Source organism: Saccoglossus kowalevskii, chromosome 19, assembly GCF_978046115.1.
Source record: "Saccoglossus kowalevskii chromosome 19, keSacKowa6.1, whole genome shotgun sequence".
Taxonomy (NCBI): domain Eukaryota; kingdom Metazoa; phylum Hemichordata; class Enteropneusta; family Harrimaniidae; genus Saccoglossus; species Saccoglossus kowalevskii.
The window spans coordinates 21,361,806-21,389,552 of record NC_140659.1 but is presented as its reverse complement, the minus strand read 5'-3'; the positions used below and the strand labels follow the sequence as shown (position 1 = coordinate 21,389,552).

Here is a 27,747-nt window from a genome sequence, read left to right as displayed (position 1 = left end):
AGCGAGCTCAGTAGTCGGACGAGAGTTTCTGCCTGTGTATCATTGAATTATCCCGTATATCTTATTCCATTTTAAACACACATCTATTTCCGGGCTTTGCCGCGTTTTTGAAATCATATGCAGTCAGTCAATTATCAGTACCGGTAACGCGAGACACATGTTAGAACGTGAAAGAGTGCCATTGACGAAAGACTCACATATTCATTCGAGGCGCCGTAGGCGAAATGCTTGCATGGCATTATCAAGCAACGATCATGGTGTGGTGTGGCGTCGAATTGTTCAAGACCCTGAAATACGAACCAGGTAAACTGAGATAACCGTATACGAAGTTGAAATATTCTCCACAATTTAATTCTATTATTAATAGCTAATCATGTATTCAAAAATTGTATATTAATTACTACTAGTTTTGTCATTGACGTTCTTATATAGCCTATGGCCACTATATATTCTAGTAATACGAATCTAGTTGATTGACACCTATGTTGAGTTAAGCACGTTCATCGAGGGGGCTTAATGGTGTTGAATGCATGAGATCTCTAACCCTGGCCCGACATCGAATGGATCGTGCTGTAATACATCCGGGTTTGAAGTAATGTCAATTATCGTGCGTGTTTCGGAACGTGATACGGATGAGGTCTATCTCTCCGTCGCAGTAGACAGTCGACGTATTATTTATTATCCAATCGTTCGACGCACATTTCAGAATGCCGATGGGTCACGTGTATGTGTGTACATTACTGATCGGCGTGTGTTATCCAAACAAACCCAACTGCCTCACATCGTGTGTTTGTAGGTGCATGCTCGCGTACACGGGCCCCTGAGATAATACATAAAGTCCGACTAGGCGGCTCCGGTCAGTGTCGTCAAAGATGTCTCTGTGTAGATATTCACTGTGCGATTCATCAAATATGTCGAAGATTTTAATAAACAGTATAACCATAGACCTTCTTTTAGAGGGTCTATGGTATAACCTTATTGTTCTAGCGTGTATCTTGACTTGGGCCTGGGCGCCGCTCAGTTCAACTCCAAGTCACTTTTGTAATTACCCAATCCTGAAAACCATAAAATTGATAAAAAGAAAGAAAATGAAACATTTGAATTACTCGGAACATGAAGAAGGATCTTTAGTATAAGAAAGGTGAATTTAGAGAGTCGGACTGGGCCATGCAGCCCCCATTACTCATACAATGTCCCCCATAATTCAATGCAACAACGACGTCATTGTGTAAGTGCACAGTTGAGGTAAGTCAATCGAGGTACGAAGACGATTTTAGGTTCTAAAGTACACTGGGCACACTGCGACGTCGTCCGACCTTTGTCGTTATCGGCGTAATGCGACGTAGTGTGACTATATGAAAGCGTCCCCATCACTGGAGGCGATCGGACGTATTATAGAACATGCCAAGTACGGTACCACGTGGCTGAGATACGATTTACATTGCGTAAATGCGATCAGAGAAAGGGGCCGTGGCGTGGATCTCAGCTGACGAAACGTAAACAGTCATTATAGTCTGAGTGAAAGTTGCGTGGGAAGTGATCTATAACGATTAATTCAGTCTAAATCTAGTGAAATAATTCTCGCTAGAACTTCGATGAAAGCGAAATTGTTCATGCACGTTGGCTTGATATCATTAATGTTGACTATCAGATGTATTAATGTGTTAAATGACGCGACAAAAACGGCAATAATTCGGAATATTGGTAGAAAACTAGCTCAATTTCCAATTGTGACGCTGAACACAAATAGCATTAAGTATTCCGTGTATATACTGCTGGTTGATATAACACTAAGGAGTGCAAAAGTGTCAGTTCATTCAATTCAAAAGCGTCTATTTTCACAGTACCCCTTAACTTACTTGTATCACCGCGCAAATGAGCGTACTTAAATGAGGGTCTCATCTCTTCCGCTAATTCTCCGTGTAATTTTTTTGGATCGTGTCACCCATCAGCGAAGCAATTAGGAGCGCAATCAGAAACAGAAACGGGTTGTTATTCATGGCCATGGTGCAAATGGGCCTAATGTTGCGAAAACCAGTCTGCGTAATTTAGATTTTATTTCCGATAAGCTTTGCTGGCCACAGGGACTGTGCTCTGGCCGAATTCTATGCAACCACAACGAGAATACTTTTTAACGCATATTCAGACGACGCAATGTGCCCGGGGAGGCATCGATGTATATGCCGGGTATATATGTATGTAACTGCCGGGTGACAACTGCGTACGGAACCATGCACCCGAAGTGCCGAGGCTTGGGGGACTCGAATTGCGTGTGTCATGAGTATTACGCCGCGCGGTGTCATCGAACTACTTTGAAGCCGCGTGGCAAAGCTTGGCACAGGTGATTGGGGGTTTAGTATAAAATATTAGAAAAGTACTCAACTACGGAACCGTCATTTCCTGACTACGTGCAATGAATAGTTAATGGGACAGGCTGCGGGATACGATCAAGAAAAGACGCGACGACACAAAAGAAAAAGCAACGTAGAGCGGTAATAGCTCTGCGTATCTCGATTCGCATGATCAACTAGCAGTGCCCTCGGCTACCCACGGAAACTAACGTATAAATACGCGCCATAATGTTGCGCCCCACAAACTATAAAATAGATTGCATTGCGTCATAGATATTCTATTTCCATGGAAACAGGATGGAGTGTAACGTGTCACTTATTTTCATTTCGTGATGAAATGAAAATGTCGGGTACTGTGATGTTCGTGAAATCGTATTTATAGCAGGGTGTTGTCTATGCTACTAAAAACATAGACCTTAGAAAACATTTTCTAAGGTCTATGCTAAAACCTACCATAACGAACGACATTAATACGAACAATCATAACGTCTGTGTAGAATGGGATCATAATACCTCTATTCTCTGGCATGAACGTTTGACGGTGATATTTCGGGTCGGGCCATTTATTCATTCCTCTAAAACTCCTTTATTCAACTTTAAAATGCTTTGACTTTCAACCGAACAACAATTCACAGCTTTTGTAATTCGACCACACATCATTTAAACGAGGGAATAGTTGTTTGTTTACCCATTATATAAGCGAAAGACGGTAAACGGTCAAAACTAAGCGAGAATAACGTCGGATGTTTGTCTTTGATTCGAGTTGAAGGACAGTGGTCACGGAGGAAACATCAACCACCTCGCTCATCGTTTGGGAGCGTAAAGTAAAGGCAGTTTTTAACCGTCATCTGTTTCATAATCTTGTAGCACGAGTTTATAATACAGGTTTGTTTGCTTGAATCGACGCCGCTACGTATATGGTTCTATCATATCCGGTGTACGCCCTATTTGGAAATATCGCACGCATCTGTTTAGAGAACAATGCGTGCGCTTATAACCAGCCCCGGGGACTAACCCAGTAGTTCATTTCGCTTCAGTAAACATCAAAGCCAGCATAGTAATATTCCCTTTGCTTGCTGTACCACGCACTCTGTATATCATGTGGTGTTTGGCATTTCTGCTCATTTGCATACTACGTACGTGACACCGTGTGTTAATATCGCTCTAATCGTGATTCCCTCCGCACTCATGTATTGCAGTTACGCGCGTTTAAGGTCAAGAGGTCATTCACCGTGGGCAACCAGGACGCATGTTTTAAACGTTTGGCGAACCACCGTCTGTGTCTCGTACAAAGCCTATCAAGGCTCCCTCCATTGTAATAATTTGTTTGCTCGGCTCGTTTCAAAGGGTGCGTTGTGGTGAGGGCTGAACGTTCCAATCTCGTCTGAGTTGAGGGACTGTGGTTGGATAAACACACCAACGCTTTGTGTATTTCGCAGCTCAATGTGACGGCGAATCGTGTGTAGTGTACATAGTTCAAATGATGAACTCCCTCTTATCCACTAGCTAATACACGTAAAACGAAGTATTGATGTTACGGAAAACGTGACCCCACCGCCCACACAGACAGTAGAACCCTATTTTCCAACCTCAACATTCACTGACTGTCTAATGTTTCTTGTAATCACCACATGGATGCATGATTCGTTGAACGCGTACGGCGTTTATTTTTTATTTTGTGTCACTCATTCTCTTAAAAACAACGCAACGCCATAATAAACTGCTAGTAAAATAATATATTCGCACCGCTCCAGATAGGGATACTTCATCTGTTATCGTGCAAGCTTTTTTTGAGCTGTCAGACTTTGTGGTCGAATCGTGCGATATGACGCGTACACGTCGTGTTGCCTTATCTCCGTTAAACCGTATCTTACCTTATCTGGGTTTTACCTCGCCGTCAGTGAAGTGTCGGCGTGTCTTAGTTGATATGTACAATATTAATACCCCGGATGTCTCCGCGCTTTTCAGCCTGAGGGCACATACTCTGATTCGTCCCGATCGCCCACATTTTTGCTTGTTATGCGTAACAAACATGACATTAGGTGACGAGATAGGACGATCGCGGCGCCAGGCTCCATCTTAAAAATCATCCTTATAAAGTACAACTATGTTTATATACAACGTATATTCAAACTTATATTTCATTTTAAATCGTAATATAATAATTTAGCTTTAACGGGAAAGGAATATGTGCCAATGTATATGAAAAGTCTGGCATGTGCCTATTAATTATATTAATATGTGCGATCGATATTATATATGTAACATTACAAAACACAGGGGATAGTAGTTTCTGCGTAGTTTCGTAAATTGTTAATGTCAAAAAACTGCCCAGATGCCGAATTCCCTATTAATATTTAATCTTCCGCCTTCGGGGATGTTTGCGTGCTCGTCTGTTACTCGCAGATGTCTCGCATGGCATAGTGCGTGAAAAATAGTTTCTTTCCGTGCGGCCGACTTTCCCTCCCCATCACAGAATCCCCCAAAGAGAGATCCAGCCGCTGATCTGACTGTCATCTCTGGGGAATGCGTGTCGGTTGTAAAAATTAATTGCGATTGAGAGAGGCCTACTTTTTGTCGGCGTTTCATTTGCGGAAAACCTCTCGACGTTGTAATTTGAGACGGCTTAGTGGACGTTGGCGTCGTGTGAAGTGATGGTGTGAGTGCATACGTGCGTGAGGATCAGCTTACTATACATACAGCCACTTCAATGAATTGACCAATCAGGGCACATTTTACATAATGAGTTCGGTTTATTTGAGCGGGAAGCTATTTGCATACAAGCGTGTCTGGCTGACTGGCTTCACGCAGGCGAGCAGGGAGTGCGTCATTTTTCGCATCAAAACTATCCCTTCTTGCGGTTTATGGCAGATTTCTTCGACAGGTACGTTACTGTTCAACTATCTGATTGTCAAATCCGTTCCTCTTTCGTTAGATTGTCGATCCGATTTCTAGTTTCACCACTTCGTAGCGAAACGACTGTTACGGAGCGTGGATCGGTCATTACTCCCCCATTCATACATACACACTAACGTTGTTCTTTTCAAAAATTGCGTCTTTTATGCCCGATTTTCACACCCAAAACATATTTATCTGATCATTTTTCACTTTGAAATCCATTAACCATTTACTCAAATTTGCTTTTCCATTGTTTTTTCTTCCCGATCGCCCACAATTTTCACGTAATTGTTTTTTTTCAAAGAACGGTAGTTGTTTACAGTGTTTGGCACCTTCCGGTGCGTGGCGTGCCAAGCTCTACCACGACTCTTTCTACCCGTCTGGATGACTGGCTGGTCTGCTATTTTGCATAAACCGTACAGTTAGCCCCTCTATTCATACAAACCCATTGATCTGAACAAAATAGCCGCGACGTAAAACTCGTAGTGTATCACTCACAAAAGGCGTTCAGTAAATTTCCTACTGTTGTTTTCCCACACTCGTGAGTCGCGTTGCATTTATTGATCTACGCTAAATGGAAATTCACAAGAGCCGCTGTTTGGCCGGCCGGCCGGCTATCTCTGATGATGTGACTCGACATGCTGGCGATCATAACATTAACAATTTCCGTACTTTCAAAACTATTGAAAACGTATTCTTTCTTACGTTCATAGAATTGCGCTGCATTCACAAATGTATGATTGTTATTTTTTTTTTTGGCGTTGATTTTTTTAAGCAATGTCAAAATTGCGAATAATTTTTCTTTGTGTTTGCGTCTTTTTAATACTAAAAAACGTGACGTGGTGTTGATGGAATTGTTGGCGAACGTGATGTTGTTAGGCTGAGGCCGGAAACCGGGCCAGGATTACATTTAATATATACAACGTGTTAACGGTTGTTTTTTCAAGCTTTTATTTCAGACGGCGGCAGAGACAAACGCCCGCATTCCAAATGCAGTTAGCGGCGTAAATAGCTTGAGTGAGTCCACAACAATAGTGCAGATTGCCCTGCCTCAAAAACGCTAGTAATGAGCCGCCAGCCTATTTGCAATTGCCAGTCCCATTTGCAACGCATTTAACGACACAGCGCCTGTCAGTTGCTCGCATTTCCGACTTAAATTGGCTGAAATTTTAGCTCAGGCGTGCCTGTTTCGAGACCTATTGACGGTAAAATAGATCAATTTATGGCGATGACGTCGTAAAAATGAATCAATAAGATAGGCCATCAGTGCGTGCGTGCGAGTGGTGGTCGTGTCCCTGTGGATTTAAATGTGTAATCGACGCCCTGTGCTCACGGCTACCTTAATTATCCGAACGTTCTGGGATGTTGAAATTCCCAGCTGATACCGTAATATTTCGTTAAAAATTGCCCGTATTTGCGTTTCCCTTGTCTTCGATAAGAATTGCGTGGCTTCGTTAAAAGTGAAGTCATGAAGGCCACGATGTTAATATTTATGGGGTGACTTGAGGTCTTGACGCTTGGCTGACTGCTCTGATGCCTAGCGCAAAAAAAAGAAGAAAGAAAACAAAAACGACGCCGTGTCAGTGTGTACTAAAAGCCGACAGTTGCGTGCATTACAATGACACTCACTGAATGGGGCCATTCAGCTTGCTGATTCAAATGTGGCTTGTTTGGGTCGTTACTGGAGTAGAATTTGAATAAGTGACAATTACCAGTATGCAAATGACGTTGAGATAGACATCTCAAAACTGTACATGTGAGCGTCAATCCCACTTGGTGGCTAGTGTTATTCAACTGCAGCTGGTTTCAGTTGCCTTGTTTTTATGTATTGCAAATCTCAGGGCCTGCTCAGATGGCCTTCATAATAGCTTGTGTTATCAGATTCATGTTATTTCCACCTATTGTTTAGTCTAATGCTGTGGTGTTGTAGTGTGTGGTCTGCCAGTAAGGGACAGCCGGTACCCCCAAATCGACTTGATTCATTCATAAAGCTACACCTTCAGGTTGATCATTTCCTTCCTAACTATTTTTTTGCAAGAATTTAATAGTTTTGTTGATAAAAAAAAAATGTCTGCTCACTTTTTAAAAAAACAATATTTTGATGTGCATGGCTGAGTTTTAGAGAGCTTATACAAATAAGCGGCTTCAACTTTTTTCAGTCGAAATGAACATTTACACTGATCCCAGCTTTTTCACTTGATTAAATGTATTTTTAAGGTTCACTTGAGTTTTGCAGTATGTTAGCTTGATGTAAAAATAATAATACTACAATTGTAATATAGTTTAATTCTGGAGTATGAATTATTGGAATTGGTTTGTTTTCGCTGTTGGAATTGACAAGGCAATAGAAATGAACTAGCTATGATTCCAAAGTATTAATGAATTTCTAACTAGGCTATACATTACATTGACCAATGATAATGTTAAGCAGCACTATAATGTGGTATTGAAATGCCATTGTCTAGCCTTGTTAAAAGATTACTTAATTAAAGACTTATTAAGCTGGTATTATTATTCATGGGGATGTGGTTAATTTTTATTCTTTATAAACTGTTAATGTAATCCATGATTGACAACTTCAGTCATCTTAAATTTTTTTTTTTTATCTAAGTACAGATCAAACCTTGAAAGCAATAGTGTTAACAGTCCATATTCTATTGATGGCCAGTATAGCTCCAAATATTAGTCATATATTTTTCCTTAGTTTTCTTATATTTCTATATTAGTTTTCGTTTTTGTTTTTCAGTAGGAAACAATTTTGAAATGACTGGATATTAAAATAAAAATTCATAAATATTTTTGTGAAAAAGTTGCCTACTCTACAAAAAAGAAAATGCTTTAATTATAGGAAAAACTATTTATTGTCATGGATACCATAGGGTAAAATTTTTTTATCACTTTCTGAAAAGTTTCTTCAGTTTTTCCAGTACTGCATTTTCATCAGGAATTACAAATTGCTCCTGTTATCTCGATAGAAAATAGATATGTTCACTATTTTTCTATGGTTTACTTCTTACATTTGCTGGTCCACAATCTCCAGTTCAACATGATGCCAAATATGTTGTTACTTTCTCCAGTCTTGTTTATTCTGAAAGACATTTCAATATGTAACCTGTTTGTTCGTATTACTTTTATTCCAAGTTGAACGCAGCTGGTGCATTTGGCAAAGCACCAATGTTTTATTCCTGGAATAATTCTCAATTTCGACTATAGGGGGCGCTATTTCAATTTATGTCAGATTTAGCCTGTTTTCTGATATCATTCTTAGATACTAGTATTATTGTCTCTTTTCTGTAAAAATTTATTTTTGTATCTGTTGTTTGTTATGAGAGATTGATTGATTCTTTGTTTTGTTTTATAGATTTGGTTCCTGTCTTTTAAATGGGAGATACAAATCGACATAAGATGTCTTCTGGTAGCATAGTCGATGCTTTGATTCGGAAGACATTACTGGATGACCATGAAAAAATGAAACATCAGTTGGAAGAGAAAAATATGAATGGAAACAGAGACTCAAAACGTTTCCATGGATCAGACATGGACAAGTCGGGGTATGGTTATGGGAAACGTAGCTCAGGTGAGGGGAAACAACGTGCATATGATTTTAAGGAACAGAGAAAAGAAAATGAAATAATAAATGGCTGTGACTTGAGAAGCGGTAAACCGGACAGTAGAATGGTGAGCTCAATAGAGAAAGTCTATGCCTGGAACAATAATATGGAAAAGTATGATAACCATGCCTTGCATCAAAACAATATGCAAGACGATAATGAAGAGGATGAGAGAAGTGATCGCCATGGTGATGGCACATCTCAGATTTCTTACCGCCCTGTGGACTATGTAGAAGACAAGAAAGCGGTAGCAGTAGGGCAGGGCAAGGTAGAGGGTCAGCATTTTCGGCCGGTGGTTTTAGTACAGAAACCTCTGCCCATCAAATTGGAAATTCCAACCAGTGGTCAAAGTTCACCTGTAACCTCAGATGGACAGGCAGTTTCACCAACTCAAAGTGAGGCTAGTCAGAATGCTAGTGGTAACACATCACCCAATGCAATTAGTCCAAATGGTACCATACTGAGCCAACAGAAACATGCGTTGAAGAAAAAGAAGCGTAAGCGATGTGGTCTGTGTGAGCCGTGTCTAACCAAAACCAACTGTGGGGAATGCTCAAGTTGTCGTAATCGTAGAACAGGGCATCAAATATGTAAACTAAGAAAATGTACAGAGTTGAAGAAGAAGGTAAGAGCACTTTTGTATGTTTTTATTTTGTTATATAAAATTAAAATCGAAGGAAAGTAATTTAATATCAGCTTGTGCTAATGATTTGTGTGACTCCACTGGTATACTGACCTCTATGTTGATAAACAAGCAAGTAAAAGATTTTTTCATTTCTACCTGTGAGGGCAGTCTTTAGTATCTACAACTGTTCCAATACAGCTCTGTTGGTCAAGGCCTAACTCAGGATATTGAATTATTGTATGGCTTTCAATTATTCATATTGGCTGACAACTATCATCATGACAATGATTACATTTACAGTGCATTATTTTAACATGACATTGTCTGATATAAGTAGTGTACTTGTAGCTGGTAGGTTATTTATGCTATTGGTTTAATGGTTTATTTTTTTCAAAATGATGAAACAAATTAAAATGATCAAAAACAGTTTATAGATGTCCTGTACAAATAGAAGAATTGGTTTTTTTTTTGGGGGGGGGGGGGTGACCTGTGAGTCTAAACAACAGGTCCTTATACTTATGATAATGCATATTGTTGATGGATTTCTTTTATCTTTCTAATCTGTAATCAGGAAATAATAAAGCCAAAATTGATAAAATAGCATAATATTGTAGGGGAATATTGTACCAAGAAGCATGAATTGGGCATCAACGTTTTTGATGTATTGTTAAGTTCATACTAAACTGAACCAAACTCTGTGCAAACATAAAGCCCACCTAAACTGAACTATCTATACTGAATCATGTGTTAACATAAAACCTGTACTGTACTCAACCTGTTTTACTGTACTGGTGTTTTAGACAGGTTTACACTGTTGGTATTCGGTATGTACAGGTTTCACTGTACTGCTGTTCAGTTTATACAGGTTTCGCTGTACTGCTATTCAGTTTATACAGGTTTCGCTGTACTGCTGTTCAGTTTATACAGGTTTCACTGTACTGGTGTTCAATTTAAACAGGTTTTGCTATATTGGTGTTTGGTTTAGACAGGTTATACTGTACATGTGTTCAGTTTGGACAGGTTTCACGGTACTGGTGTTCAGTTTAGACAGGTTTCACTGTACTGGTGTTCAGTTTAGACATGTTTCACGGTACTGGTGTTCAGTTTAGACAAGTTGCACTGTACTGGTGTTCAGTTTATACAGGTTTTACTGTACTGGTGTTCAATTTAGACAGGTTTTACTGTATTGGTGTTCAGTTTAGACAGGATTTACTGTAGGAGTGTTCAGTTTAGACAGGTTTTACTGTAGGAGTGTTCAGTTTAGACAGGTTTTACTGTACATGTGTTCAGTTTATACAGGTTTTACTGTACTGGTGTTCAATTTAGACAGGTTTTACTGTATTGGTGTTCAGTTTAGACAGGTTTCACTGTACATGTGTTCAGTTTATACAGGCTTTACTGTACTGGTGTTCAATTTAGACAGGTTTTACTGTATTGGTGTTCAGTTTAGACAGGTTTTACTGTAGGAGTGTTCAGTTTAGACAGGTTTCACTGTACATGTGTTCAGTTTAGACAGGTTTTACTTTACTGGTGTTCAGTTTAGACAGGTTTTACTGTAGGAGTGTTCAGTTTAGACAGGTTTCACTGTACATGTGTTCAGTTTAGACAGGTTTTACTGTACTGGTGTTCAGTTTAGACAGATTTTATTTTACTGGTGTTCAGTTTAGACAGGTTTTACTGCACTGGTGTTCAGTTTAGACAGGTTTCACTGTACTGGTGTTTGGTTTTAAATAGACAGGTTTCATTGTACTGGTGTTCAGTTTAGACAAGTTTCATTGTACTGGTGTTTAGTATAGACAGGTTTTACTGTACTGGTGTTCAGTTTAGATTGGTTTCACTGTACTGGTGTTCAGTTTAGACTGGTTTCACTATATTAGTATGAGGTTCAGATAGGTCTCTCCGTGCCCTGTCACCTAAACACACACATACTGTGTGTCCTTTGCCTCCTTTAACACATAACTGTTCTGTTCAGTGTCCCCCTCCCCAGAACACACAAGTGCTCTGTCATGTGCCCTACCCAAACACACATTTACTGTGCTGTGTCACCCAAACACGCGTGTAGTGTGCCTTGTGCCTCTCCCTAACACGCACACATGTACTGTGTCACCCAAACACATACTAAGTGGTGTTGTTCCCCCATCTAGCTTGTACTGTACCAAACTACAATAGTAATGTTGTTCAGTTATTTCACTAGACACTGCTATATAACAGTTGAATAGTGTGGTCAAAGTACATTCTGGGCGGAAACCAGTAAGGCACACAAAATAGCTGTGTGGTCAGCCTGTGTATTGAATTACACTGTCTGACTGCCTGACCCATAACTGACCTTGCTGATCATTTTGCTGAGCATTTTTGTAGCAGGATGGCAGATTCCATTTAATGATTAGGGACATTCAAGTGTTATCAGGGCAAATATTCCATGTATTTCCATCATATAAAATGGTGCTAGGAGAATGAGAAAACATTTTATTTTACTGCTAATACAACTGATTTACTTCTGCTCTGTAATTCATTGGTAACTCCAAATTCTCCCATTTTTCTTTACCATCAACCCCCTGAAAACAGAATAGAATATTCCACCAATTTCATAGGGTTTGTTCATTGGCATACAACATTTAAATTTCAATGGATGTTTTGACTGCCCAGGCAGGCTGCTTTGATGCTTTGGTGGGCTTTTACATCATAACGATCCCATTCCCAGGTCCTTTGTGATAAAGACTAACGATGCATACGTTATGCAATGCTTCTCCTAAAACAGACTTGTTAATTTCAGTTTCAGTGTCAGTCACATAACTGATCGGCTTCCGCAAATGCGACTTCTTCCATGTATCGGATATTCACGCGATGGATAATTCCTATTTTTTCCAGGTGCACGGTAACCCGTTGGACCCAGTACGAGTTATGAAGAGACCTGTACTAAAGAAGGTAAGTTTTTTGTGTTTTTATTGACGAGTGAAATTTGTAGTTGCTGTCAATATGTCAGTTTACCTGTTTGGTTTCCGGTTGTCATTTTTTGGGGTATGCCAAGTCTGTGTAATGACATGCTTATATCCAATTCTAGCATGAATAATGCCTCTTTTCTGTCGTTGTTATTAATTTTTTTTTTTGTGCCTGTGAAGCAAAGAGTTAATGACATCTATTTTAGTGATTAAATCATTTTATGCGCCAAATAAAAGTCAATTTATAACTAAAATGTTTCATAAAAGAGAAAAAAAAAATTCATTGAAGAATATAAAGTAATGGTTTTTTTTTTTTTAAACTTTTAATTCAGTTTGAACTTAAACTCATGTGTATTTAATTACAATGTGCTTTGCTGTGTTTGGTTTGGTTTCATTCAACACGCCTGGCCTTGGTTTGATGCCTGGCTGGTTTTACTAGGCTTGGGTTTCATGTATTCATTGGTAGCCTCATTGTGACTCCTCTCGACTATTTCATATTCAAATCAGCTTCCAACCTTTACTATTATGCAAATTAGTTCAAGCTTCGCTGGGTGTCTTTTGTCGGCTCACTTAATAGCAGCCTCTCTAGAAGCTGCGAGCCTATTTTTTTTCTCGTTCGGCTTGCTGGGGGTTGAATTTTCCCCGATAAAGTTACGTAGTCGAATGCATATATATTTAAATTGTGCTGTTTGGATATTATGGACTGATCTCGATAACTTAAACTGACACTGAAAGCAAATTTGAGGTGAGTTTTGAATATTTTTTCCACCATTACAGTCCGTTGTAGTGAGTACTTACTCCGGGTGAATATCTCTATTTTTTATTGATAACCGCTGCTTTATAATAATATTTTTGCAGCTAGAGTAAGTAAGAGAAGGTTAGTGTCTATAGAAATGGTTCTTTGGTTGGCTAATTTGGTGAGATTGTTATAACAATATGTCGTAGTAAAAAAACCGTCAGTAGTCATTGAGGCTGCTTCACAAAGAGGTCAGTGGATATACTATTAGGAGCTAGCTTTGCACAAAGGCTTTGTAGCCTGACAGCTCTTGGCCAACAAAAATCCTTGCACAATTAAAAGAAAACTGTTTGTAATTTTTATCTTAAATAAAAAAAAAAAAAAGGGATGCAAATGTGTGGGAAGTAAGTCGTTCAAGGTTGCATTTGTGTTCCATGGATAGAAGATAATTTATTGTTTGTGCTGTGTGTACGTGTGCCTAGATAGTGGGTGCATGGCTTCATAGTTTGGCTAGGTCAGTCATTTTTACAACTCAGTTCACCAGCTGCTCCAAAAAATTCATAAAATCATAACCCACAATAACTACTGATAATAATTTGTTTCCATACAGAAATTTAAATTTTTTTATAAAACATAAAATTGGAATTTTCTATATCTTTATTTGATGGAGTGTATTTATTTTGGTATTGGAAATGTCCCCAGTACAAGGTATCCTTAGTGATATCAGGGATTTATGTGTATATAGAGGCCATCGGGGTTGTTTGCAAATGTGCCCTTGATAAGAAATTTAATTTATCTTGTTAAGCAGTCTACTACATATATATTCCAAGGTCAGTGTTTTTTCTGGGGTGACCCCAATTCATTAAAATATATATGGGTAGTTTACTATGGTGTTTTCAGCTGAGTAATGAACTGACCTTGAAATCTGTAAATTATTTTGTTGAAACTGGATCGTTTCTGATATCAAATATATTTTTGCAGACATTTTTTGTTTTAAAATATGGGCGCGGTCTGGGCGAAAAGAGAATTATTTATATCGTCTTTGGTACGTTATGATAGATATGTAACTGTGAAATTAAATATAGTGTAAACAAATATTTTTTTTTTTTTTTTTTCATTTTAAAAATTTGGTCATTCAACTTATATTCATTGAAATGAAAGGAAAGAAGAAAATCAATCATTTTAATAAAATACTACAGTTTTAATGCAGAAAGGTTGTTGTGATGTCAGGTAATTTGCATAATTAATTAACCTCCACACTAATTGGTGATAATGTTGGTTAACAGTTTCTTTTTATAGTTCCTCTTCATTTGTTTTTCTAAACAGCTGATCCAGTTGTCAGTTTTGTTTTGATTCTTTCTCGGCGCACGTGGTCGAAGATCATCCATGTTTACTAGCGTAGGTTGATATTTCTGCGATTGGCGATTATATATTATCGGTTATATTAATTTTTTTATCATGTAATAGTATATGATTCTATTTTAATATTTCTACAAGGAAACAAAACCAGGCTCGTCAGTTGTCAAAACAAACTAGGTCCAAAGGCCCTGTAATTTATCTAATGATGTGGGTTGTGCGCTTGGCGACTTGCCAATATTATTGAGAACACCCTAACATATACACGTGGTTTGTCGGGCTTTCCCCGAGCGCTGCGATAACAGCGCGAGTTTGACTGAATGTCAGAACTAGTTCACGTTCAACTGAGATCCTAGATGTTATTTATCCCCAAAAAATTGTTTACGCTTAATGTTCTGATAATTGATTGTCACGTATTTGTTGAGCATTCCGTGCACATAACTGTTGACATCACTTTGTTATATAGAAATGAATCATTCTGACATTTGAGAAAAAATCCAACATTAATAAAAAATATCGTTGCATTTGCAAAACAGTATTCATCCAATCAATTTTATTTTTGAAATTAAAATTTAATTTCATTGCTTTATTAGTATACAAAATGAAATAATAATTTATTCTTGTGTGAATATTTTCCCACACTGCTTTTAACAATATGTCAAATTAAACAGTGTGATTGCATTTTTTATAATTACCTCAGAATTCTAATGAATTATTCATTAAAATAATGTGTTGACCCAAATAGATTAATTACAAATAACACGCTATATTATTAACCCATTTTTTTCTATTTAATAAATCAATACAGAATGTATATTTTATTAAAATTAAAACAAACGATATTACATGAATCATCTGTTATTGTGTGAATGAAATATTTCTCCTGATGTGAGTATTTCAAACAAACCCATCTGAATTATAACTCAAAAATTTAACTAAATCTTTTTTTAAAATTAGAATCAGTTTCAACAAATTATTTGACCTGATAAGGTGCAAATGAGGCTGTCGGTTCTGATGCAGGTCATGATTTGATGAGCGTTCTTGACCCCTATCAACCACATCTTTACAATTCTGCTATTTTTATGGATTCACTTTATTTATGTCTCGCTGCTACAATCTGTATGTACGGAGTGTCCCCTGCTTTTGTTCCATTCTTTTCGTTGTTTTGTTCATGCCTCGGGTTCTCCACTTCATTGTGTTATGCGTGGCTTTCTATTGACTTTACGTTGCATTGTTCCCCTTGAGCATTCTTTTGTGTTATATTTCACGAATGTCCCGCAATTGCAGCGTTCTCACCGCCATGCTCATTGTATATTCAAAATAGTTATTGGTTACACGATTATTTCTACTTTGCTAAATTTAATCTATTGAATCTAAGTTTTTTTTGTAGAAATCAAAGCTTGATTAATATGATTTTTACGTTAAAATATAGTGTTCATCAAATATTTATCACATCAAATACATTTAACTTTTGATTCTCCACATTTGTTTACACAGCATGTGTTTGAAACAACGTACTTTACACACGTAAATTGCATACGGCTGACATCGAACACATCGCTGCAAAACTGGGATGTCATCAACGCTTCGAAACTATTAACTGTGACCTGTCCTATCAGTTTCTAAACTTATCTAGTTGATTGTTTGCCACAAAGAGATGAGATATAAAAATAGATTTTTTTTTTGCTCAGTATTCATGTGCCAAATAATCTCTTACGCTGCCTTGCATAGTGCTTTATTTTTTATAGATTTTCGTTTTCGCTGAAAACAATAATAATACTACAGCACCTAGTCTTTAGTTTGCACATCACACTCAACAATTTTTTTATATGAATAATTAACTTGTTTTAACAGCTAGATTGTAAATTAGGTATGGTCTTATTGATTTTATTATTTATTGTCTTTCCTGTAATGTTCATGTCAGGGCTACATGTATATAACAGTATTTTTTCTTAAAATAGCCTTATTAATTAAATCCCATATTTGTTTTGAAATTATAATTTATTAATGATTTCAGCTTTATGAAAGTATTTATTTTCAACTTCTAAGTTCAATGATATTTGAAGTCATGAATTTCTATAAACAATTCTTTTTCTTTGTACTGATTTGTTTCCAGGTTGGAATGGAACACATTCCTAGTAGTCCAGGCCTTTTATTGACCGCAGATCAAGTCAAATTGGCAAGTCATGTTCATGATCAAAGGACAAGTATTGCATCAACATTGGCTAATGGGATGCAAGATATCCATCAACAAACTAATAACCATGGCAACCAACCCTCTCCAATGCAGCTAGATCGGCGAATGGGGCACCCAACTTTTGCTAAAGAGAATATTGCGTTTCCTACTTCACATATTAAAGAGGATCAAACCCATCTTGAAAATGCAGCCCAGCAAACCAGTCAACACCCGCAGTTTGTAAACCAACATGCACAGCAGTATGTGCAACATGGAAGTCCCCACCAACATGTCAATCAGCAACTTGCAGCTCAACATTCTACTCAACATTTGCAACATGAAAAACATGTCCAACATGGAAACCAACCCCCACAACATGGAAACCAAGCCTCGCAACGTGTTAGTCAACAGTCCCCACAACATGGAAACCAACCCCAACAACACAGGACCCAACACCAACCGCATGGGAACCAACAACATGGAAACCAACACCAGCAACATGGAAACCAACACCAGCAACATGGAAACCAACACCAGCAACATGTGAACCAACATCACCAACTTGCAAATCAACATCAAAAACATGGAACTCAACACACTAAACATGGTAACCATCACCCGCAACTCCATGCAAATCTACAACTTCATGCAAACCTACAACAACATGTCAACCCACATTCACAGCATGCCAACCAGCATTCCCAGCATGCAAATCAGCAACATCCTCTCGGTGATCAACACCAGCAACACGGAAACCAACACCAGCAACACGGAAACCAACACCAGCAACACGGGAACCAACACCAACAGCACCCTGAGATTGGTAATATACCACATGTTCCACATCCAGGTCATGTGAGCCCACATCCTAATATGGCACTCGTCCCGGTGCAACATCACCCCCAGGAATCAGTGAATGCATTTTTTGGATTAAGAATGGACAAACATCCAGTATCACTGCCGGAAAACACGCGAGCAAATGATTCCGAAAGACCTTGCTCCAATCACAGAGCGCTAGACAGAATTGGAAGACAAACCTCTGGGGAAAGTATGGACAGCTTATCAGAGCAAAAGACATTATCTCCTGTTGATGTTGCTGCAGAGTCGCTTTTATCTCTTGGTTCATCGTTTTCTCGAGATAGCCATCCGGCTGTTCCCCAGAACCTTGTTTCCAAAAATTCTAAAACCAAGGAGACTACAGGAACGACACCGACACAACAGCCACTTCATCCATTTCGGACACTTCCAGTTGAGTCTGCGGCGATACCTCAACCACCTCACCCGTTTCGGACTCTACCTTCTGTTACTATGAGTAATACCATTTCTAGTGTTGAACATCCACAGAAATTTCCAGTCCCAATGGAAATAGATCAAACATTTGATAATAAAAATAGAAATATTCATGTTCCAAGGACACTTGGTTTAGATGTACCAAGACCACTTGTGATTGAAAGGCCTCGTACAATGGAAAATATCCCCAAACCTGTACCAACAAATGTTTTTACTCCTCCTCCGCGTCCACGAAGTATGGAAACTAACTCTCCCGAGAGTTTCTCATTTAGAGGGCCAAGTCCAAGGCGTGAACAGTCTCCTTTGGTGTCGCGAACACCAGTTGATTCTCCACGGACACCTCCACGTTCTAAATCACCTTTTCTAAGGACACCACCCAGACCATCAACTGCCTCATCGTCTTCTAATATGGAAGAGACTCCAACACATCAGCTAACGATAAAAGACGACAAAACTGAAGAAAAAATTGTCATACCTAACTGTGGTTGTGTAGGTAAGTTGATAAAGTTTTTGTACTGACTAAACATCAGATTTTGTAACATCGGTTGTTGCCATCGATATGCCATCTCAATCTGCAATTGACTTTAGACGCAAATAGCGGCTGAGATGTTGTTGAGAGCGGAAAGACCATGTGACTTGATTTTGCTTCTCTGAGATGACGGGAGTAAATGGAACACTATTTGAAGACCAAAAACAAGTTTTGTGGCTCTCATGTTCTCAACATGATTGATTGTGTCTATAAGGTCCGAAACTAAGTCTTGTATACTCTGAGTAAAACCGTAGTTAAAAATAAATCTTCAATAATAATCGCATTAGTATTTTTGTCAAATATAACATTTTTATATAATAAATTAACACTATTGTCTAGTTGCTGTAAAATACCTTATTTTTGGTATTTTATCCTATTTCTTGCATTTAGTAAAAAAAAAATGAGTGAAAAAATATACTCTGTACAAAACACCAAAGGTCTCTTCAGCAAAAATTAATTCCAGCTAAAAAAAAGTGATTCACACAGAGTTGTACTTTACACATGTCAGTCCAAGTTGACCACCAGTATCTCCCTAGAAAATATAAATCGCAAACACCAGCTCACCACTAAAACAGTTGTAAACCTGTCACAATCTGCTATAAAAATGCTAGTCTACAATGTTATTTGTAAAGGAGTATGAAATAACATTTGTGGTTGCGTTAAAGACTTTGTTTGTTTACTAACTTGGCAAACTATACTATCGTACATCCGCTTGAACTTACGAGTATGCAACGGGTATACATAAAACTGGAAATTAAATAATTGTAATCTTAGTTGCTGATATTATATCAGCGGGGAACACAGTAGCTATTAATGCATTGAATTAGAGGGGGTATTTGTACGAGGTTCCAATAATTCCGAAAATCCATGAAATTGCTTACGTTGAGTTTATATAAATATATCGTTGATGAAGTGGCTTGGTGTACTTTAGCTACAACCGCAACAACTCCTTCTGGCTTTCAAGCAACCATATTGAAGATGTGCTCCAGATGCTGCAAATATGTTACCTATATATAATACATTACAAAAAGTATCATTGGATTTTGACGAAACATTACCAGGATCTCGGTATCATGTTACCATGGTATCTTGTTACCACACAAGAGTCTTACCCCATGTCGAGTATCTATACAGTGTAACACTGTAATAAAACTGTAGAAGCAAGCCTAGACAAAATGCAAACACTATCTACACGCAGGGTGTAAAACACTCATTAAAATGCCTGTCTGTAAGTAGGGACAATTTATAATATTATTATAAATCATCATGCCTAGATGAGATATATGACTCCACTGCTTCCCGTTTCAGATAACCCCAACGAAAAAGAAGAGGGGCCGTATTATACGCAACTAGGTGCTGGTCGGACAATTGCAGAAATTAGGGAAATAATGGAAAAAAGGTAAAATCAAATTGAATTATGGAATATCTTTTGTGTAATATAAAACAGAGAGAAATTGACATGCTGATGGTTGTATATTGGTTGTCACTGGTATTTTATTTATGAATAGTGTGTGACTTGAAGCAACAAAACTTGTTTACGTTTTTCGAAGATTAACTTGAATTAGGACAATTTACGCTTCACCCTGGTGGATCATTTTAGTCAGCTAGGAATGCATGCTGTGAAAAGCATTTTTAATTTCACTATTTTGAGCATCTTCACTTGGTTTTAAATTCACAAATTTTTTCCATGTTCTATTGTACAAGTTCACATTGATTTAATTTATTAGATTTTGAGAAAAAATAGCAAAATTAAATGTCATGAATAATTAACTATTTGAGCGTAAAAGTCAACTTTTATTATGAAATTATGCCCATTTGATACAAAATCATACTAAAATATTGAAAAATGCATAAAAAAATAAAGTTACACCAAAACCACAAACTACAACAATATGATCGTAATTTGATAGATTTTTGTGAATACTCAGTCAGATAATTGTGTTTACTATCGATAGATACGGTGACACTGGTAAAGCAATTCGAATTGAACAAGTAATCTACACAGGAAAAGAAGGCAAAGGATCAATGGGATGTCCTATTGCTAAATGGGTGAGTTATTTTTATTGGTGAAACCGTGATACCCAAGTCTGGGTCCATTGTCTCAAAAATAGTTTTTATAGTCAACAACAGTCGTACTCAACTGATCTTCAATAGTGACATATACAACTAGAAAATAAACACAAGAATGATTGTAGTCAAAGGTCAGTAGTAGTTGACTGACAAAGTGGCATGGATTCTCTATTGTTATTTACGAGTCTGTCAGACAGCTAGCTATGTATAGGACCTATTGTTACACTTCGGATTTTCTTTCGTTTTCGTTGAAATATAATCCTTAGTTTTTTTGTTTTTACAATTTACCTGTTTCATTTCTTAAAAAAATATAAAGGTTATAACAACGTAAACTAAACAAAATAATATATTTTATTAATTATAGTTGTTGTGAATTATTCTGTTTAATACTTGACAGTCTTCAGTTAGACATGCGTATCTAAATCATGGATTGGTGCCAACAAAAACAAACAAACATTTGATTGTGTTATCTGAAATCAAGTCAACTTTGGTCACATTTAACAAAATGAAACTACTTAATTTTATCAAGGTCTTCCAAAGACCTGAGAACAATCGGGAAGTTATGTCTAATTAGTACAAAATAAAAAAAAGAAATTTCAAAAAAGAAATTTTGCAGTTTCAGTGGAAAAAAATCATGGCGGTTGTAGTGTTAAGGTAATAGTGAGGTGATTTAATTTGGTGTTGAATATTTTGTAAATATAGTTAACAGTTGGGAACCCCTGCTTTATAATGCCCTGGAAAGAACCCTGATACTGAGTGATTTTTGTTCAAAATGTTCCACTATATTTTTACGAACAAATTATGGTAATCATATTGTTAAGTTATTCATAAGGTGTTTTTATTTGGTGGTGAAACATTTTTGGAATACTTTTGTGCTGGGTAATTGCTGTAATTTTTTTTTTTTTTTAAATCATTATCATTTGTGATCACTTGCATATACTGCAATGTTCAACATCACTGAGTACGGTATCGAGTAATCAATGGAATCATAACAAATCCTATTATCATTCCTTATTAGGTCATAAGAAGATCATCGTCAGAGGAAAAAGTTCTGGTCGTTGTTCGCCACCGAGTTAATCATCATTGTGCTACCGCTGTCATTGTCATCGCTATCGTTGCTTGGGAGGCTCTAAGTAGTGACAAAACCAACGACGCATATGATTGGCTAAGGACTACTTTATCCAAACATGGGAATCCAACTGTCCGGAGATGTGGCACCAATGAGGAGTAAGCAAACATTAAAAACTACTTCTTAAAAACTAGATCTTGCAGTATCTCTGCGTATTTTGGCTTTTTTTTTACAAAATCGTAATCCAGATTGCTTTATTATATTTGTCATAAAAGTATCTCTTATTTTTAAGTTCACTTTCTTTTTTGTAGGAAATCGTGTGCATGCCAAGGCTACGATTCAGAAAAATCCGGCGCATCCTTTTCTTTTGGCTGTTCGTGGTCCATGTACTACAATGGGTGCAAATTTGCCAGGAGTAAAACGCCAAAAAAGTTCAAACTTGGGAATAATGCAGACTCTAGAAAAGACGTAAGTTAAGATTTATCTTTTATCTTTAAGATTAACAGTGATGTCTGAGTTGTCGTAGAAGTGTTTGCAGCATCGCTAGAGTCGTTTGTGTTTGTGTTCGTTGCGCCTGTAGAATTATAAACTTTTCAAATCATTTCATTGAATTTAAAAATTTTGGCTTAAATCGTAAATATGTATGGTGTATGTTTGTGTGAGATAAACTATTGCTTATGTTGTATTCTTATATGTTTTACAGGAGGAAGAGTTAGAACATAGATTGCAAACGCTCGCTACCTTGATTGCTCCGATATACAAGAAAATGGCACCAGAATCATATGCAAACCAAGTAAGTGGAACTACAAATTGGGAACTTAACAGAACTCGCACAAGAATTTTCATTAGAGGTTATTTTGTTTAATGTGGCAACCTGATCAGGCTCTTACTTGGATATTATGCAAATTAGCTAATCACATGATCCACCAATGAAATGTCTTATACCAGTTTTTAATTTATTCATCAGAGTGCACATGAGCAGGAAAGTCTACCATGTCGCCTTGGTTACGAAGAAGGTCGGCCATTTTCTGGTGTTACTGCCTGTGTGGATTTCTGTGCCCACGCCCATAAAGATCAACATAACATGAACACAGGTTGCACAACAGTAAGTATTTCTTTCCAAATGTGTTTTTTTTCTCTTCTATGCTCTCCAATAACCCAGGTTTTTTTCTAAAATTTTGATCACAAGGTTTAGTTAAAAACGTAGGTGGCTAAATTCTTCAACACACAGTATTTAGTAAAGTAGACTACTAATAAGTCATTATGGACAAAAGTATATGGCTAATTAGCCTGCAGCCTCTAACCTTTCCACCACTAGACTTTCTCGCCCAAATTTTTCTGTACTTTTTTTTTTATTATTTTCTTTCCAGAAATGAACCTCAATTTTGGAGCCATCAGACAAAATTTGAGTCAGTTTTCAGTTTTCACTCAAAAATTTGTCTATTTTTGTCCCAATTTTCTAAGACTATTTTGTCAATTTGTGAAAAAAAAGAAGGAACTGGTGGTGAAAAGGAAACTCTTTAAGTAACAGATTGTGTGTTACAGTGTTTCCTGAGAATTATTCAAACAGTCAGTGAGCAAAATGGCTTGTAATTCTCCAACCAATTTCAAATGCATACACTTACTGTATATAGAAAAGTGAAATAATGTATTGCTACCCCTCCCATCATCTTTTCTATATGTAAATGTTAGTTGGTATAACTTTTTAAAAGTTGTCAAACACTCCCCTTCAACTGTTGTCAAAATATCAGCATGTTATGAATTTGGAAAAACTATTGTGAACATTGGCAAAATGTTGCAGTAATCAGTCTTTCGTAGTACTGATTACCATTACAAATTTATGAATAAAAAAATCCCAGTATACTACTTCTAATAATATGCAAATTATATTCACACTGCCCAGCCAATCCAGCTCATTGTGTTCATTTTTGTTTTTTATAGTTACTTACCTTGACTGGAGAAGAGATAAGAACCATTGCTAAACCAAGGGGTGCTGATGAACAGTTACATGTATTGCCGCTTTATAAGATAAGTCCAGTGGATGAATATGGAAGTTTTGAAGGCCAGCAGGAAAAAATTAAAAATGGATCTCTGGAAATCTTGAGGTCATTCAGGAGAGAGCTACGCAAGAAACCGAAAGATCAGATTGTGGAGAAGAAAGGACGAAAACGCAGTGATCATAGTAATAATGCGCACAATGCTAGCAGTGCTGCTACAAGTAGTAATAGTAGTAGTCAGGATACTGAGATTAAAAAAGAACATGGAATACCTATGCCTGTACCCACCGCTGTGGAACAGAAACGACTCTATTATCAATCAGAGAATCGTCCACATAGACAGCCAACGCCGCAACGGCAGCCAACTCCACAGCCACAGTCGGCTCCAAAGAGCCAAGAACATCGAGCTGAAAAAAGAACTGCAGCTGAAGCTTTTGGTGAACATTCTGCTCTTCAACAACATCAACAGCAGCAGCAGCAGCAACAACAACAACAACAACAAACTGCTAACGAAAATTTGCAACCCCCGCCTGGCTGGCCAAGCGGAGTGGAATATAGACCAGAGTTGAGTGTGCGACCCGAACTTCTTCGTATGCACCATGCTGATTTCCAGGCCAATCATCGACCAGGATTGACTGATTTGCAAGGACAGCAGCAGATGATGTTAAATGGAATGATTCCATGGGAAATGACGCAAGCTTTTTTCCCAGGAATGAGGCATGGTCTTTATCAATTTGGTGGGTATCCACCGTACATGCCAATGTTCGGGCAAGGTTATCCTCCAGATGCAAGGCTTCCTGGAATCCAGGGCCTTGGATTGTTTGCCAGACCACCCAGATTATATGATCCAAGATTAATTGGATATCCCGGACATATAGGATTAGAACAACAAGAGGATATCAAACCAGATTTACGTACTTTACACGAACTTGTGGAGCAACACAATAAGGAGCAATCGAACAGTCAGGCCATCAGACATGTCGGTGATGAACAACAAACACGATTTGCTGGACATAAACAATCTTACGACAACTTACCAAATGGAATGACTCCACATCACCCGCATGCAGAGGGGATTAGTAATGCTCGGTCGGGAGAACCTAACGCACACAGACAACATTATCCAGAGGCAAATCGTAATGAAAATATTTCTGCAGAAGCCCAGCATCCGGTAATACCGCATCCTGATATCGGTATGTCGCCGCAAGTTGGATATCGCTCACAAACTCCTCAGCATGGGGTGCCCATGCAAATGGCAAAACCACGAGATGAAGCTAGTTTTGTTGGACATCAGACCACCTCCCAGAATAATGCAATATTACCATCACATTCCACTATGCCAAAAGACAATATACAAGCGATGCAGCCAGCACCGGTAGACTTGAAACAACCCTCAGAGGATGAAGCCTACTTCTCTGATAGTGAACATTGTTTCCAGGATCCAGAAATTGGTGGTGTCGCAATTGCACTACAGCACGGTGCAGTGTTATTCGAAGTAGCAAAACGAGAACTGCATGCCACTACAGCACTCCGAAAACCAGATCGTACTAAACCAACTCGTATTGCTCTTGTTTTTTACAAGCATAAGCACATGAATGCAAATAACCACGGAATGGAGGAATACGAACTTAAAATGGCGGCCCGGCAATTAGAAGCTGAGGAAGCAGCACGTGCATCTGGGGAATCTTTACCACCAACACCAACTCGTGGACGCAAGAAAGCGAAAGTTGCTTCTGGAACAGAAAATCCTGTTCCTGCGATTAAGGAAACTGAATTGCTTCAGGTACCGACAAAGCGTACTGTAACTATGACAACTGATTCCTTGGTGACTCTAAAATCTTATGCATTCACTACGGTGACAGGACCGTACCAAAAATGGATGTAGGATGTGGCACTGTCTGCAGAACAACCGCCAACAAAAAACTATTATTTGTTTTATGGATTTTGTTGATCACATTTTTAATGAGTACACCATCGTTTCAAATTTTTGTATTGTTCGCGTTGTGCTTTCTCTTTTTGGAGCTTTTAGATGTTGCTATGGTTATTCGATAGTTGCTATGGGCATTCGGTGCTAAAGTACGTGCTCTGTATTATTTTATTGCAAGTCTTACTTGTCTTTTCATTCTTGCATTTTAGAAATGTTACCGTTTTACATCTTGACGTTTCACCTAATTTAGAGAGGGAATTTGTTGTTATTACTTTGTTAAATTTAAATTCTGTTGTATCATATTTTTCTGTTTTATTTTACGAGACATTTCTGTAAAAAAGATGCCATGGTCTAATTTATTTTCTGACTTTGGCCTATTTCTGAAGAATGCTTTTTTTTTTTAAAGCAAACTTCATAATAGGTGTTTTGTATTGTTTTCAAAATGTTTTGAAAAATATTGTAAAAAGTATTTCATCCATCTTGTTTAAACAAAAGTATGTTGAATGTTCTCAGTTTAACCAGAAATATTTGTATTTAAAAAAAAAACATTGGACTGTATCTTTGATTCAAAATTACAAGATTGTCTAGAGCACCAGTAAATACTAGATGTGTATGCATGTATTTCACTTGTGTTAGGGAATTGTAAATTTTTCTACAATGACATAAAAATGATATGTGGTAGAAATGGACATAACCAAGATGAATCCATTGAATGAAGATTGATTTCAATGTTCTTGGGAGAAATTATTGCTTCCAGTTTAGAGAAAATGATTTATGAATTCCCTTGAGACGCGCATGCAATTCGGTTTCGTTGCGATTGGTGCTCTGCACTAGAATACTTTTGAATGTGAAAAATGTTAGGCATTACTAAAAGGTAATTTAATTGGTCACTTGTTGCCATGGTGATCATCAATCTGGTATTGAATAATCAAGAGGTGTGCCATTTGGACGTTGTCTTGATCAGCCATTTTCAAATGAAGCCTCAAATCAAAGCGGTATTCAAACTGACTGAAAGGTCAGGAGTTCAACTTTCCCAAGATGCTTGTTTGGTGGCAGTATTTATGGTAGAGAATCCTGTATTATTCTTAATCACAAACTTTTGTCGTTTTATAATGGGGGGGGGGGTTTCTTTATTGCAAACCCCAAATAAAGTATTGGGATGTCAGGAATGTATAAAACAAATTAAAAGATGTATTTAACAAAATTGAAAAGCTGTTTTTTTTAAAAAAAATAGTTAACATGTGACAATATACTGTATGGTACTGGATATGTATATATAGTCAGATTTACTAAATTTTAATATTAATATGGTGAAGAATTTTTTAAGACTTTTGTTATTGAAATTGTCTGTTAAATTGAGCAACATTTGCTACCTTTCTTTTGTGCAGTCATGGCAACCGCAGTCGATAATATTGTGGATGTTTTCATGTATTTCTGTGTGACTTCCAAGCTGCTTCAACTTTTTTGAAAAAAAAAATGTTTTTAGTATTTCAAATTTGAAAAACAATTTGAAGGCTGAATCAGTTTCTTGATTGGCCAAGTGAAAATGATTCATTGTGATTGGTCAACTATTGACCTCTGACCTATGGAGGGAAGTTTTCTGCTAGTTGTTTCTTACTGTGTATACTACATCATTTTAGTCAATGGTTTTTTATTAAATCATTATTTATTTTTTAAAAATGAACATAACTGTTTCAAGTGTCTGTTTTTCAATCCATGATGAATGCCGCCCTCAATCGATGCTTTTGCATAATCAACGACTGCTCCCACTAGCAGTCAATCTGTCTAGCCTGGCAACCACAGTTTAACCTTTTTATCACCAGTTCCCTCTTTTCATCACAAATTCGCAAAATAGCCCTGTTTATAGTCTGCCCTTTCCTTCAAAAGATTGGGACAAAAATAGCCAAATTTTTTCAGCAAAAAGAAGGACAATTTTTTCAAATTTTGTCTGTTGGCTCCAAAATTAGGGTTCATTTCTAGAAATATTGATGAATAAAAAACTGCAGACGAATTTGGGTGAGAAAGTCTGGTGGTAAAATAGTTAAAAATGAAAGTTTTTAAAAAGCTGTCGAATTGCAGTTGTGTTTGAGATGTTTTGACAATTTATACCTACACATATCACACATTCCATCTACTTATCCTAAATATATATCTGCCATATAGATTTCTACTG

General features: G+C 37.5%; 1 protein-coding gene across 3 annotated transcripts; it reads left to right on the top strand.

The window, feature by feature from the left end:
* Positions 1–27,263, top strand: LOC100366356 (methylcytosine dioxygenase TET2). 3 transcript variants are annotated; one of them, XM_085493874.1, is made up of 11 exons: positions 1–303; positions 8,611–9,485; positions 12,354–12,410; positions 16,633–18,475; positions 19,820–19,910; positions 20,467–20,560; positions 21,600–21,808; positions 21,962–22,118; positions 22,354–22,443; positions 22,618–22,755; positions 23,592–27,263. In XM_085493874.1, the coding sequence occupies exons 2-11, from the start codon at positions 8,631–8,633 to the stop codon at positions 25,530–25,532; spliced, it is 5,475 nt and encodes a 1,824-aa protein (XP_085350000.1). In that variant the 5' UTR covers positions 1–303; positions 8,611–8,630; the 3' UTR covers positions 25,533–27,263. The 3 variants fall into 3 exon arrangements, with proteins under 3 accessions (XP_085350000.1, XP_085349999.1, XP_006816862.2); XM_085493873.1 differs by lacking the exon at positions 1–303 and adding an exon at positions 4,972–5,235; XM_006816799.3 differs by lacking the exons at positions 1–303; positions 8,611–9,485; positions 12,354–12,410 and adding an exon at positions 13,023–13,169.
* Positions 27,264–27,747: the final 484 nt, after the last annotated feature.